The sequence below is a fragment of the Plasmodium knowlesi genome (genome assembly GCF_000006355.2).
Source record: "Plasmodium knowlesi strain H genome assembly, chromosome: 9".
Lineage (NCBI taxonomy): Eukaryota > Apicomplexa > Aconoidasida > Haemosporida > Plasmodiidae > Plasmodium > Plasmodium knowlesi.
In genome coordinates, this window is record NC_011910.2 from 285453 (window position 1) to 298817 (window position 13365).

Consider the following 13365-nt stretch of genomic DNA (forward strand, 5'->3'; position numbering starts at 1 on the left):
ATTGTTATGTCGCATGCAGTTTTACAAAACTATTTCTCGAAGGTCATCATTGACGCGCTCCATTTTTAGTCGTCCCACCAGGCGCAACTGCTTCAGCGTGAACTGTATGCTTTTTTTTTAAAAAAAAAAAAAAAAAAAAAAAAAAAAAAAAAATATGATGGCTAGTTACCTGTCATGTTATGGTCAGGTAAAAACGTAAAGAAAGAAAAAATTCAGAAAAAAAATAAAGTCGTGTGGTACTGGAAGGCCGTGACCCAGAAAAGAGAATGTAAAGGACGAAAGGCGGTTAAAAAAACGGACGCAAAAAATACTCCAGGCAGTGAAGTAAGCTAACTCCGGGGGAGAAGCATATATACATACGTAAGTGAAAATATACTTGTGAATTTTCTTTGTGCATTCCCACCACAAGAGAACCCCAGATTGAATACAAAAGATATGGTGGAAACCAACGCAAGCAGTAGCGCCACGGACGAACCCGCGAAAAGCGAGGACTTACCCAACGATGAAGGCGCCATCGATGGAAGCATCCGTGTGGAAGGTGGTAACGATGAAGGCAACAATGTCAAACGCAGCAATGTTGAGAGCTTCAAGAGGATGATAAAGGCTGCGAAGAAAATGTCGTCCAGGAAGAAGAAGAGGGAAATAAGGGACGCAGACTCAGAGGAAGAGCAGAACATCCTGGAGGTGGAGAAAAAACAAAACGAAGAAGAAGGAGAAGCGAATTCAAAGGAAGACCAAGAACTCGATGGAGGCCTTGACGAAAAGGGCGAAAAAAACCCAAACGGGGAAGGCTCAAAAGAAGACCTCTCGAATGAGAACAACCCAGGGAAGAGGAAAAGGAAATCAAAATTGAAGAAAAAAGGCGACCAAAAACAAATTAAGGAAAAGAGTACTCACCCTGCGGAAGACAACATTTTGGGGGATGAAAACTTATCTGATGATAGTCAGAGCAGCGGTGTGGCCCGCAATGAGAAGGTAGTCCACGATGATGATGATGAGGATGACCACGTTGGTGATGGTGATGATGAAGATGTCGACGCCAAACAAAAAAGAGAAAGGAAAAAAAACAAAAATAAGGGAAAGCTCCGTCACACCAAGGATAAAAGCGCCGACCAGGGTGGCCAAAAGAAAAAGCTCAAGTCGTCCACAAAAAAGAGCAAGTTTATAGATAGCGTAGCCGAAGAAGGGGAGGAAGAGACTGAGAGCGAAAGCGATAGCGAGGAGTATGAAGAGGAAGACCTAATCATCGAGGAAAATGACGGACAAGGGAAAAAAAAAAAAAAAAAAAATTCAGCGAGAACTGGGAACTTGTCCACCCTGAGCCTACTGGACGATGAAGGAAATTACAACGATAACGAAGACATAGTTGATTCTGGTAAATCGGAGAAAAAAAAAAAATCCCATTTTGATGAAATATTGGAAAATTTAAAGATGAAAAGGAAAAGAGTACAAAAGATTTCCGAAGATGAAGGCCTGCAGTATTGCGAAAATGTTCTAAACCAAATGATATTGATGCATGAACAGGATATAAAAAATATAAAAGAAAAAAAACCAGCAACAGCCAAGTTACAAATAATTGATCAAGTGTGTATGATTCTAACCAAGCCAAAATGGAAACCTTTTTTCATGAAGCTAAATATTTACCATGTTTTAGCATTATGGCTAATGCCGCTTTCAAAAAATACACTTCCCAATTTTACCATCCGAACGAATTTATTGAAGGTGATACAGCAGCTTCCAATTACTATCAAATCGTTGAGAGGTAGTCAGCTTGGGAAAATTATGACCTACTTACACACACATAAAGACGAAACAGATGAAAACAAAAAACTCATCAGAACCATTTTGCAAAACTGGATGGGACCCATCATAGGAATTAACACAAATTATAAACAATTTTTAAAGGAAAGACAAAAACGAATTTTAGAAAATCCGGAATATCACAAGAAGGTACTCGAAAAAGCAAAAACATTGCTTCCAGATTCCATTAGCATTGAGAAAGAGGAAGAGCAAAATGAAATGAAAAAACATGCTACCATACCCTTCAACAGTGAATGCTCCTTTTTGATTAACGTCCCCTCTTCTGTGCCAAATTCTAGCAAGAAAATAATGCCTAAAAGTAAAATTAAGAGGCTTACCGATAATATGAAATTGTTGAAGAGGGCGCGAAAATCCCAGAAGGTTTCCATTGAGGGCAAGGGGGTTGCCTTGTAGGCCAGGGTACACACATGCATATATACCTATGTAAATATATGTATAACACTTCATATGTGTGTAGTGCATGTGTCCTTCGCTATTTGAACCTTCCTTTAAAGGGGGTCTTTTTGGCCAGTATCAAACTGAAGTGTCCGTGATGGGGTATTTCCCTCGTGCGTAATATTTACATGTTCGCTCCCATTTGAGCATTATTTTTGCAGTGTCCTTTATGAGTTCATCCTACATGTGTTCTCCATTTAAGTGTCTTTTTATCCTGCGCTTACGGGATGGTTAAACATCCGAGCCATCGCGAAATGTGCCACCAGGTGGAATTTTACTCATTTGGGGCGCTGCATAATACCTTGGAAGTCATTTAGATGCTGGGGTAGCCAGCCCTTCTTCCCACGGTTGTCCTAACCAAAGCACATCAATCTACCCTCTTTTTGGGGCAATTTTTGAGCAACCGATTAATGCACCACCACCACAACCCCTCAATTTTAGTCAACCCAAATTTATTTCTTCAACTTCAGTTCGCTTTTTCTTTTTCTTTTTTCTTTTTTCTTTTTTTTCTTTTTTCTTTTTTCTTTTTTTTCTTTTTTCTTTTTTCTTTTTTTTCTTTTTTTTTTTTTTGTGTAGAACTGAGCGTAAGGCATCAATTTGATGACTGGCACAACATTACTGCCAAGTTAATTAATATATAAAAATTGCGAAAAAGAAGAAAAGAAAAAGAAAAAAAAAAAACACCATCAAATGGTATACATAGAACATGTACAGTCCTATCTCAATGGCGGTAACTGTAGGGGTACCACCATGCTTATTCGAAAATTTTTCCGCGCACTATATCAGCAACTTAGAAAAAAACAAAATACGCAGCGGGGTTAGCTCACTAAGTGTTATCAGCACTCTGTGCACCTGCAAGAAAATTGGGAGCGACAACTATACCTATACCCCCCTGCGCACCCCTTCACCGTTGGTATATGTTGCTGACGAACCGCGGTGGAGCAAACCACGGAAGTTCAAACCGTTTCGTCGCTACTTGTGAAGTATTGCGCATCTGCCACTGGTAAAGAGCGCAAAAAATTATGATGGGAGCCTCTGGGTAGATTTAATCATATGCCACCGTAAGATAACTACCCCTCTATGTAACCACAGAATCGCGAACAATGCAAAAAAAAAAAAAAAAAAAAAAAAAAAAAAGTGTAACAGGTTCGCTTTAGAACAATTCTTGGGGTATAGGAGTGTAAATATAAATATGCAGATAAGTTTTACTTTTTAATTTATTTTTATGACTGGGTAAGAATTGCGAAGTTTTCACGAGAAACTCTTTTATGGAATTTTTTTTTCCTTTTTTTTTTACCCTCTCGTTTTGCAACCCAATGACACAGAAATGCCACGCACGGATAACTTTGCTGCGCTGAAATAGTTAAATGTTTGTGCATCCGACCCGGGAGAAAGCAAAAAAAAAAAAAAAAAAATAAAGTGCGTATAGACGTTTATATATGTAGGTGTGTATTTTGTTCGCGCCTACATAAGTGTATGGGGTGATTTACTACCATCTGGGTGTTCTATACATCGCTACTTTTTTTTTTTTTTTTTTTTTTTTGCTTCGCCGTGTGCTTCCACAATGAATTTCCTTATCGCTTTGTTCGTCTCCCTGTGCAACTTGCTCTTGCGCAGAAGTAGAATTGTCGTGGCTGAAACATTCAAGGAGTATAAAGGCACAGGATGCAACACTGATAATCAGTACTTCTATCTTCACATAAGTCTGCATGAGTGATGTAGCTGTGGAAGATTATATGCGGTGCGGCAGGGGCGATATTTTTGTCAGTCGGGTCGGACGAGCGGCAGTTCTCCAAAAAGGGCTGGGACTGCAGAAAAAAGTGTACAAAAATGGTTGACAAATTTGGGTGCACAAAAATGGTTGACAAATTTGAGTGCACAAAAATAGCCGCCCCAAATGAAATCGCCAAGTGGGCGTCAAAATGGGTGACAAAAATAACTTAAAAAAATAGCTGCGAAAAAGTGTGCACCAAAAAAATAGCTGCGGAAATTTTCACGCGCCAAAATAACTTCACCAAACCATCGCTCATGACGTTGCACTTGACGTTGCACTTGACGTTGCACTTGACGTTGCACATGACTTTGTACATGTCGTCGCGCATTACGATTTAACGAAAATGCGCGTGCTCCCCCAGCGCCTGGCCTGAGAAATAACCCCCGCGCGTAGCCCTTTTCTCGGCATCGCCAACATCGCGGCTTTTTCCGCATGGAAAAAAAAAGCACATGCGCGATACAAGAAAAAAAGGAAAGCAGGGGAACGCCGAGGACACGATGAAAGATGGCGCAGCGCCTGCGCCAAGGGGCACCACTGTACCCAAACGAACAATCAGCAGCCTCCTCGCCGGAAGACACAGCCACATCCCCAAGCAGACAACTGAATCAAAGTACGGCCAAAAAGGATACACACACGAAAAAAAGAGATCAAGCATTCAAAAATTTTATCTACCAAAATATTTTCAACAAGGATCGTTTTACAAATATATTTAAAAAAAAAATTACCCAATATATAGGAAGGGAATGTAACCACCAGGATAATACCTCCAACAGAAATGAAGAACACGCCTCTGTGTATAAGCAACTCCCATATGAAGATGAAGAATACATGCTCTTCTTAAGCTACATATACAACGACGTAACTTCATTTATTGAAATTAATAAAAATGAACACTTAAAGAATTCCAACTACGCTGATCTTGAAGATTTCATTCTGGAAATCTGCGGAACCGTCTGCCGTGACACCTTTCATAATATAAAGTCCATTTTTAAGTCACCGGGGGGGGGTTCTCCAAGGAAGGAGAGTGTGTGCAAGCATGCAGACGATGCGCTTGACGGAGATATAAATCAACCTGGTGGGCACGTTAAGGAGCATGCTTGCTATGTGAAGGGCTATGCTTCAGACCCATACAAGCATCATTCATGTGGTGACAAGGGAAAGGGTGTTCCACTTCAAAGTAATTCCCCCAGTGAAAATGATTCCTCCTTCTTCTTCATACCCCCCATGGAATGCCTAGTAACCCATATTCACAAATTGGCCTCAAAAAAAGACGATGCCAACAGCGTTTGCCATTTCTCCTCTGACATTAATGAATTTTTAAAAAATAATAAGTTCGATAAACACCCCATTTATCGTTCGCTCCAGAGGGGGGATAAACCGAGAAAGAAGGAAGACCTTTCTTTCGAGTGTGAACTGTCGCAAGAACGCACGGGGCGAGTAAAGCAACCCCTCTGTGACTGTAGCGGTTGTAATGGCAGCTGTAACGGTGAAAGGAGTAGCTGTAGTAGTGTTGACAATATAGATCGAAATCATCTGCACAGCCAAGTTGATACATCCTCCCCGGACATCCCCCCAACGCACAGTCATGAGGAGCGACTCCTTTTGCAAGACGAAACGGAGAAAATCACCCCGAATGAGAAGAAACATGATGAAGAGGGGGTCCAATATATACATGCACATTCTCGACCATCAGAGCATATACAGATAGGCACCAATTTTGAGGTCAGCTCAAATAAAGGCACAGCTACCATCTATCTGGACATCAAAAACTTCAACGAAAATGAAGTCATTTCGTCTCATCGGGAGAGCCCCCATGAATTAGCTTGTTCTCTGGTGAATGGTACGACTCCTTCGAATGGGGGCGATGGCAATTCTTCTTCTTTTTCACGGCCCAATTATGGTGAGAATTCCAACACTAATGATGAGAGGACGAATGAAGCTACGCAAGGGAATCTCCTCCACGATCTTTCTAAAGATGATGATTGTAATGAGCATAATGTCTGTTCAGTTAAGGGGAAAACCCTGGGACATCCATTTTGGAGGCAGGAAGAATTCATGAATGGCAGTTCGCAGGCGGTAGAGGAGGCGCACAGGGGTATACATCATTACAGCCAGTCCAACCCAGACGATGACTTATTTGGGAACGGTCTTGGCGACTATTTCAAGCCCACGCGTGCCCCTAATGATAACCAGGATATGGACACAAACGATGATGACTCGAAGGACGACGCAGACAGCGAAGAACACGACGTTGCAGAAAAGATGGATGGGGTTGTAAGTGAAGTGGGTGACTTGAACGGGGAAAAGACGCCCAATCAGGACGATCACCCCGATGAGCAGACAAGCAACAATATCAAACGACAAGAGGATATTCATCTTTCCATCAGACACAATAGTGACCAATTGGAGGATGATAATGAGGGTATCATCACAAGAAAAGAGAACGATTCTCCAAAAGAACATCCCTTAAAAAAAGAACCCCTCAAGATGGAACAACTGAATGAAACTCCACAAAGGATAATTCAGGTGGACCAAAAAGAATACCTTGAGAAACAGCAGAAGATGGTGAAAAATAAATCGTACGCAGACCCTGAAAATAGGGGAGAATTTAAAAAAAATGAAAATCCCCATGATGACTACTACCATTTTAAGTACTTAAACAACTGTGAAAAAGTTCCTAACCCATACCAGTACACAAAGGTAGAAAAGAAGGCCAACATTCAGGTGACGCCATCTCCCTTCCCACAGTTTTTGAGGGACATTCAGATTTACAATATCAGTCAGAAGAAAATCCGCCTCAAGAAGTAGGCCCTCCTTACGCCTCCCATGCTGACATGGGCACCAATATATGTGTACTCGAACTCTTTTAAATTCATCACACACATGTGCGTACACCATGCTCATATACGTACTCACACATATATACCTATATACCTATATATTATTACACACATATATTTTTTTTTTTTTTTTTTTTTTTTGCGTAGAACAAACATAGCGCTGAGGAGGGACGACGTAGGCCTACGAAGAGTGTCAATTCATGGGGAAACGTACCCCCTCACACACATACACACATGTTCGCTATTTTTATCGTTTAAGCGGACTCCTGTCACGGGGTTCACACGCACAAGTGGAATTTTATTGACCCCCATGATATATGTTTCACCTTATTCCCATTTTCACAGGCTGACGTCGGGATCCCAGAAAAGACGACCAACAAGAAAAAAAGGCAAAGCAGAAAAAGTACAAAATGACCGTTACGATTATGGCTATTGTGATGGTGGCAGTAGGAAAGGGGATGTTACCTATATGCGTTTCGCCCTATGTTTCTTTTCTTTATAGCACTGCCTTAATTTTCTTCCTCATGATGAAAAATTCTCCTTTCGATTTCTTCCTCCTGTGAGGGCACCCAAAGAAAAAAAAAAAAAAAAAATGCTTTCCTTTCTTCGTGCCGTCCTCCTTGACTCTCCGCTTCGCTTTGACCTACATAATGTTTCTAGTCCTCCTATATAGGAGTAAACCTTTTTGCTTTTATTATATCTTATATTTTGGATTTTATTTTTCCGTTTTAAGTAAACCTCTTAATTTATTTGTTCCTATGTGGATATTTACGGCCAGAAAAAGTCACCCAAAATGGGAGGTTCCCGTGGGGGGCATTCTGATATGAATCTCCACCATGGCACCATTTGCAGTGTCATTTTGGCACTTCTCTTACATTCCTACTCACTCCAATGTGTTAAAGGTGGAGAAACGTAACTGTTCAGTGGAAGATCACTTGGCACGATTGACACAGTTACGCATGGGATATCGCATAAACGACGGGTGCGCAGCATCATGAGGCAACACGAAAACTGATCGTGCACAATATCCGTTTCTTCGAGCTGAAAAAATATATATATATATATATATATTTATAGCTCATTTGGGAGCGATAAACCTTTCTATGTGAATTTTTTTCTGGCCTTCCATCCAATCTTTCATCTCTGATAGATTCTCAGAGAGTTAATCGAGGAACCTCCAAATGTTGTTTCATCCTCCCTGTAAGGAGGAGATTACCTCTTAAAAGGGTATTCCCCACGTATATTTTCGTGCAGGGTATAGCCTTCTCTTAGCGGTATGATAACCCTGCATAGGTAATAGCCATCCCCACCCTCGTCAACGCGCAGACACGAAGTAGTTACATTGCCACATAGTTCCACAGTGTACGGATCGACCTCCTTGTGAAAAGACTCCACCACACCAACTCTGACAACAACAAAATGCGAGTTATCATTCAGCGTGTTAAAAATGCCGCTCTCAGTGTAATTAAAGAAGAGAGCAAGGAAACGGAAAAGCAGTTAGAACTATTTAGCGAAATAAAAAATGGAATAATCTGCTTCGTAGGAATACACAAAAATGATACTTGGAAGGATGCCATGTACATCATTCGGAAGTGTCTGAATCTGCGACTCTGGTCAGATGGTAACAAAAGTTGGGATAAAAGTGTGAAAGATTTAAATTATGAAATTCTCTTTGTTTCTCAATTTACTCTTTTTGCTAATACGAAAAAGGGAAACAAGCCAGACTTCCATCTAGCCAAAGAACCGAAAGAAGCCCTAGCTATGTACAACAAAATGGTTGAGCAATTTGCTAAGGACTACAATCATGAAAAAATAAAAACTGGAAAATTTGGATGCTACATGAATATACAAGTTACCAATGATGGACCTGTTACTATTTTTATTGATAGCCACGACGTCAATTTGGATAACTGACTTGGAAAGGAAAGCAGTAAACACGTACGCGGAGATAGGCACGGAGGAAATTGTGGTGTCCCCAGAAAAAATGGTCACTCCGTGTGTACCGCTGTGTAAAATGTTGCATTCCGCTTTTCTGCATTATTTTATATATATATATATATATATTTTATTTATTTATTTTTTTTTGTTGTTCTTCATGCATTGTGAAGAGATAAAACACATGGGATTACTTCTCTCACTTGAAGAAATTTCCACATGACGCGTATCTACTTTTTCTGCATTCAACTGGTAAAAAAACAAAAAATATGAACAAAAAATATGAAAAAAAAAATATGAACAAAAAAAAAAAAATAAATGAAATAAAATAAAATAAAATAAAACTTTGCAAACTTTTAACACAGATTGCAATCCCGCTAAAACAGAATGACCCTTTTGAATAAAAATCGAATTAAAGTCCTCCTGCCTCAATGGAGTTACAAAACCAAGCAGGGATGCTATGACTACATACAGAGGAAGGTCGTATTCCCTTCCTTCTCGCAGGTAAAGGTGCATATCCATAAGTGCAGAACATTTAATCAAATCGTTATATGATGGACGATCATGAGGGCGCCAATAACAGGTCTACCTAATATACCTAGGGTGTGTGTGCAAATATTTTCCTCATGACCCTTTGTGCTACGATGAAGAACAACATCTCTTCGTACCTGTGAAACAGTTAAGCTGTGGGTGAGGCCAGTGTTTTCCTTGCGCACGAAATAACCCGTACATCGTTGTATCGCTACACTGATGCGCCTCTTTTGCACCCACCAGGCGAGCACATTCCTGAGAGACATGTTTCACCAAAATGAGAAGATGAACCACCATTGCAAGTACACCAGCGACTACACCAAAGTTAAAATAAAGATGTACACTCACACGTTGAAAGGGGTAACAGAAAAGGATGTAGCCTTTGCAAACGTCGTGGATAGCGCCCTGAATAATTATGCTTATGAAGTGGTAAATGAAAAAGTCGCTTAACGGAGAAGAGAGACACTTAAATTGTGCGTCAACCACACGCGGTTCTTTTTTCTTTTTTTAAAACATGATAAATTCTCCGTGGAAAATGCATAACTGTAATTTTCAACGTTTCTCGTACTCTATGTGAGTTGCTTTCCCCCGTTCTGTGTATATCCTTGAAGGGGTATTTTTTTTCCTTTTTTTTTACTCTTTTCCTTCCATCTTCATGCTCTACTAACTACATATAGCACGTGTGAAGGGGCTTTTCACCGGGAGGTTAATTTGTCACCGAGGCAAACTTCAAACGGGAGCTGTGTGGGCACGAGAAAAATGCATGATTTTACGTAAGGTTGACCTGCTACCACAGCTTCTTCCCTTCCAAGGTGCAAACTACCTCCTCATAAGGAGTCGCCAACGTTTTTTTTTTTAACAGAGTAACACGGAGCGTGCGATACAAGTCGCGCACCACGGGTGACGAATAAGAGTTGGCGCAGCAGGTACCACCCCTTTTCTGTGTAAACTTATGAATATTCCCCCGGCGAACTCTGGCGGTGCCCGCAAAATATCTACACAGCGCCCCACCGCACGTGGTACTTTATTGGCAAACCTACACTACACGAGGTTATTATCTCTCCAACTTTGTGCGTGGTGCACCCGTGGCCGGAGTGAGCGAGGAGTTATATGGAAGAGCAATAACATGGGGCAAGCGCACAAAAGAATATGAATACGTACAAGAGCATAATATTATATGCATATAATACACTACTCTGTTTACGGACCGCATCCGCATGTTCCCTTAAGTATATGGGGGGGGGAATCCTCACCCTCTTAGGGTTACGTTAAAAAAAGGCCCATCCTGTAATGGCCCGCCCCGGAGGGGTTTAATATTATTTTTATACTTCACTATATTTTTTTATTATACCTTTTTTTTTTTTTTTTTCTTTTTTTTTTTTTTCCCTTTTCTTTCCTTCCTCCATATCTTCCTTCTAATTACTTTTTAGAATTTCCCCTTTTTTACAAAATAGCCATCTCGCATGAATAAAGAATTTCTTTTTCTTTTTTTTTAAAAAAAATATAATTAACTTTCCTTCTTTGTGAACATTTTAGCAAGTGCTTGCATTTTGCACAGCGCGAGCCCATTCGTTAATCTACGGAGATTTGTGGGCTAAAGCCCCAGCGAAGGGGGTGCGCCGCTGCAGAGGCCCTTTAAGGTGCGAAAGCCACAAACTCCGCGTACACCGTGAACGCTTCATATATTGGGAAGGCAGAGTTTTCTCTGGAGAACGATTCGATCCATTCGTCAGGGACGCCCTGAGCTGGAACAGACAGTGGTAGTGTAAAAGTGTTCGAACTAGTTCATGCATGTACATTTTTTTTTTTTTTTTTTTTTTTGGGGGGGGAAGTATCCACGAGTATATATACCGATATTTGCAAAACTTAGGTGCTGCTCATCAATAGTGTGCATAGTGTGAACCTCGTACTGTACTGTACAGTTGTCCGCAAATATACATGTGTATCATTCTTCAGGGGTACATACATCATATCATAGCAGAGATTCCTACCTCCTCCCCGTCAATTCTGCATCATCTCCGGTGGTAGGTCGGAACACATTGACACATCCCACAGAAGAGAACTCCCTTTTTTTTTTTTTTTTTTTCTTACCTCCTCCGTAAAACGAAAGAAATGTCTTCGAGCTCCATCAGCAAAAGGATTTACATTCCCAAGTACTACGCTGATGTGAATATTCATAAGCCGAAAGAATATTATGATTACGACAATTTGGAGCTACAATGGAATAAGCCAAATCGGTACGAAATTATGAAGAAGATTGGGAGGGGAAAATACAGCGAAGTGTTTAATGGGTATGACACGGAGTACAACAGACCTTGTGCAATAAAAGTATTAAAACCAGTGAAGAAAAAAAAAATAAAGAGAGAAATAAAAATCTTGCAAAACTTACATGGAGGACCAAACATTATCAAGCTGTTAGACATAGTCAAAGATCCAGTTACAAAAACTCCTTCACTCATTTTTGAATATATTAATAACATCGATTTTAAAACGTTATATCCAAAATTTACGGACAAAGATATACGCTATTATATTTACCAAATTCTTAAGGCTTTAGATTATTGCCATAGCCAGGGCATTATGCATAGGGATGTGAAGCCACACAACATTATGATTGATCATGAGAACAAGCAAATTCGACTAATAGATTGGGGTTTAGCTGAGTTTTACCACCCTGGACAAGAATACAATGTAAGAGTTGCAAGCAGGTATTACAAAGGACCAGAACTTCTCATCGACTTGCAGCTCTACGATTACTCTCTAGACATTTGGAGTTTAGGGTGTATGCTTGCTGGAATGATATTTAAGAAGGAACCTTTTTTTTGTGGACATGATAATTATGATCAGCTTGTCAAAATTGCTAAAGTCTTAGGCACTGATGATCTTCATGCCTACTTAAAAAAATACAACATTAAGTTGAAGCCCCATTATTTAAATATACTGGGTGAGTATGAGAGGAAACCATGGTCCCATTTCCTCACTCAATCCAACATCGACATCGCCAAGGATGAAGTCATTGACCTTATTGATAAGATGCTAATTTACGACCACGCGAAGAGGATTGCCCCGAAGGAAGCCATGGAGCATCCCTACTTTAGCGAGGTTCGTGAGGAGTCGTGATCGGCTCTCCAGGCAACCGTGTAGACGTGCAGGCGTGCACACATGTAGACATGTCGGGGTGATCATCGAGGAAAAAATGAAAAAAAAGGTTGTACCGCCACCGTCGGCCTAACCCCGGGGAAAAAGCGCTCCTCCCATTTTTGTACAATATACACACTGTTAATATGAACACATGTTCACTTTTTTTTTTTTTTTTTTTTTTTTCACATTCATTTTTGTGCCCTTCTGCGTATCTCCACTTCTAAAGGCCTGGCCCATTCAACCAACACAGCAGTGCAAAGCGAGCGCACATATGATATGATTTCCCAAGTGGGTACTCCTACTCTTGCCAAATACCATACGGTACTAATATTGTACCTCTCTATCTGTGCCCCCTCCCAATGCATGTCCATGCGTATGCGCGTCTACGGAGCAGCACCCCCCTTACCTTTTGTTAAGGTGGTAAGTTGTTAAACTGTTATATTGTTAAGATATATATATATTTTTTTCAATTTCCACGTGGCTATTTATTAAGTGCAGCTCCATGCGCAGCCCCAATTCTGTGGAAAGTGATTCATCAGAAGAAGGATGATGAATTCAGTGAACCGAGCAGGTTGGTTTTCCAATTAACGTTGCTCCATACTGCGAAAGGCAGATTATCTCTTCTTGGAGAAAAATAAGGAAGCGCGCAGTGATATGCTGTTTTCCATTCGAACATCATTCTCAGCGCACATGTGAGACACTGGCGAGATTTCCCCCATGTGAACCATCAAAAAAAAAGAAGACCCCTACTTTAGACATAACTTCGCCTTTATCAGAAAAAGGGGGGAAAAAGAAGAAGGGCCCCAAATAGTACATTCCACATTTGCCAAAAAAAAAAAAAAAAAAAAAAAAAAAAAATTACTCCACGAAAAATGCCCCTCATTTTCA

At 40.5% G+C, this 13365-nt stretch overlaps 5 protein-coding genes across 5 annotated transcripts; all 5 read left to right on the plus strand.

The window, feature by feature from the left end:
• Positions 1 to 435: 435 nt before the first annotated feature.
• On the plus strand, positions 436 to 2214 carry PKNH_0905600 (IWS1-like protein, putative; the record flags this gene model as incomplete). The annotated part of the gene is made up of 1 exon (XM_002259045.1): positions 436 to 2214. One exon carries the CDS (start codon positions 436 to 438, stop codon positions 2212 to 2214), a length of 1779 nt encoding a protein of 592 aa, XP_002259081.1.
• A 2320-nt stretch (positions 2215 to 4534) lies between these two features.
• PKNH_0905700 (conserved Plasmodium protein, unknown function) lies at positions 4535 to 7284 on the plus strand (the record flags this gene model as incomplete). The annotated part of the gene is made up of 3 exons (XM_002259046.2): positions 4535 to 6834; positions 7018 to 7045; positions 7216 to 7284. 3 exons carry the CDS (start codon positions 4535 to 4537, stop codon positions 7282 to 7284), a joined length of 2397 nt encoding a protein of 798 aa, XP_002259082.2.
• Positions 7285 to 8289: 1005 nt separating this feature from the next.
• On the plus strand, positions 8290 to 8784 carry PKNH_0905800 (D-tyrosyl-tRNA(Tyr) deacylase, putative; the record flags this gene model as incomplete). The annotated part of the gene is made up of 1 exon (XM_002259047.1): positions 8290 to 8784. One exon carries the CDS (start codon positions 8290 to 8292, stop codon positions 8782 to 8784), a length of 495 nt encoding a protein of 164 aa, XP_002259083.1.
• A 408-nt stretch (positions 8785 to 9192) lies between these two features.
• PKNH_0905900 (pterin-4a-carbinolamine dehydratase, putative) lies at positions 9193 to 9786 on the plus strand (the record flags this gene model as incomplete). The annotated part of the gene is made up of 2 exons (XM_039114037.1): positions 9193 to 9309; positions 9580 to 9786. The coding sequence occupies 2 exons, from the start codon at positions 9193 to 9195 to the stop codon at positions 9784 to 9786; spliced, it is 324 nt and encodes a 107-aa protein (XP_038969667.1).
• A 1662-nt stretch (positions 9787 to 11448) lies between these two features.
• PKNH_0906000 (casein kinase 2, alpha subunit, putative) lies at positions 11449 to 12456 on the plus strand (the record flags this gene model as incomplete). Its single annotated transcript, XM_002259048.1, has 1 exon — positions 11449 to 12456. The coding sequence occupies one exon, from the start codon at positions 11449 to 11451 to the stop codon at positions 12454 to 12456; it is 1008 nt and encodes a 335-aa protein (XP_002259084.1).
• Positions 12457 to 13365: the final 909 nt, after the last annotated feature.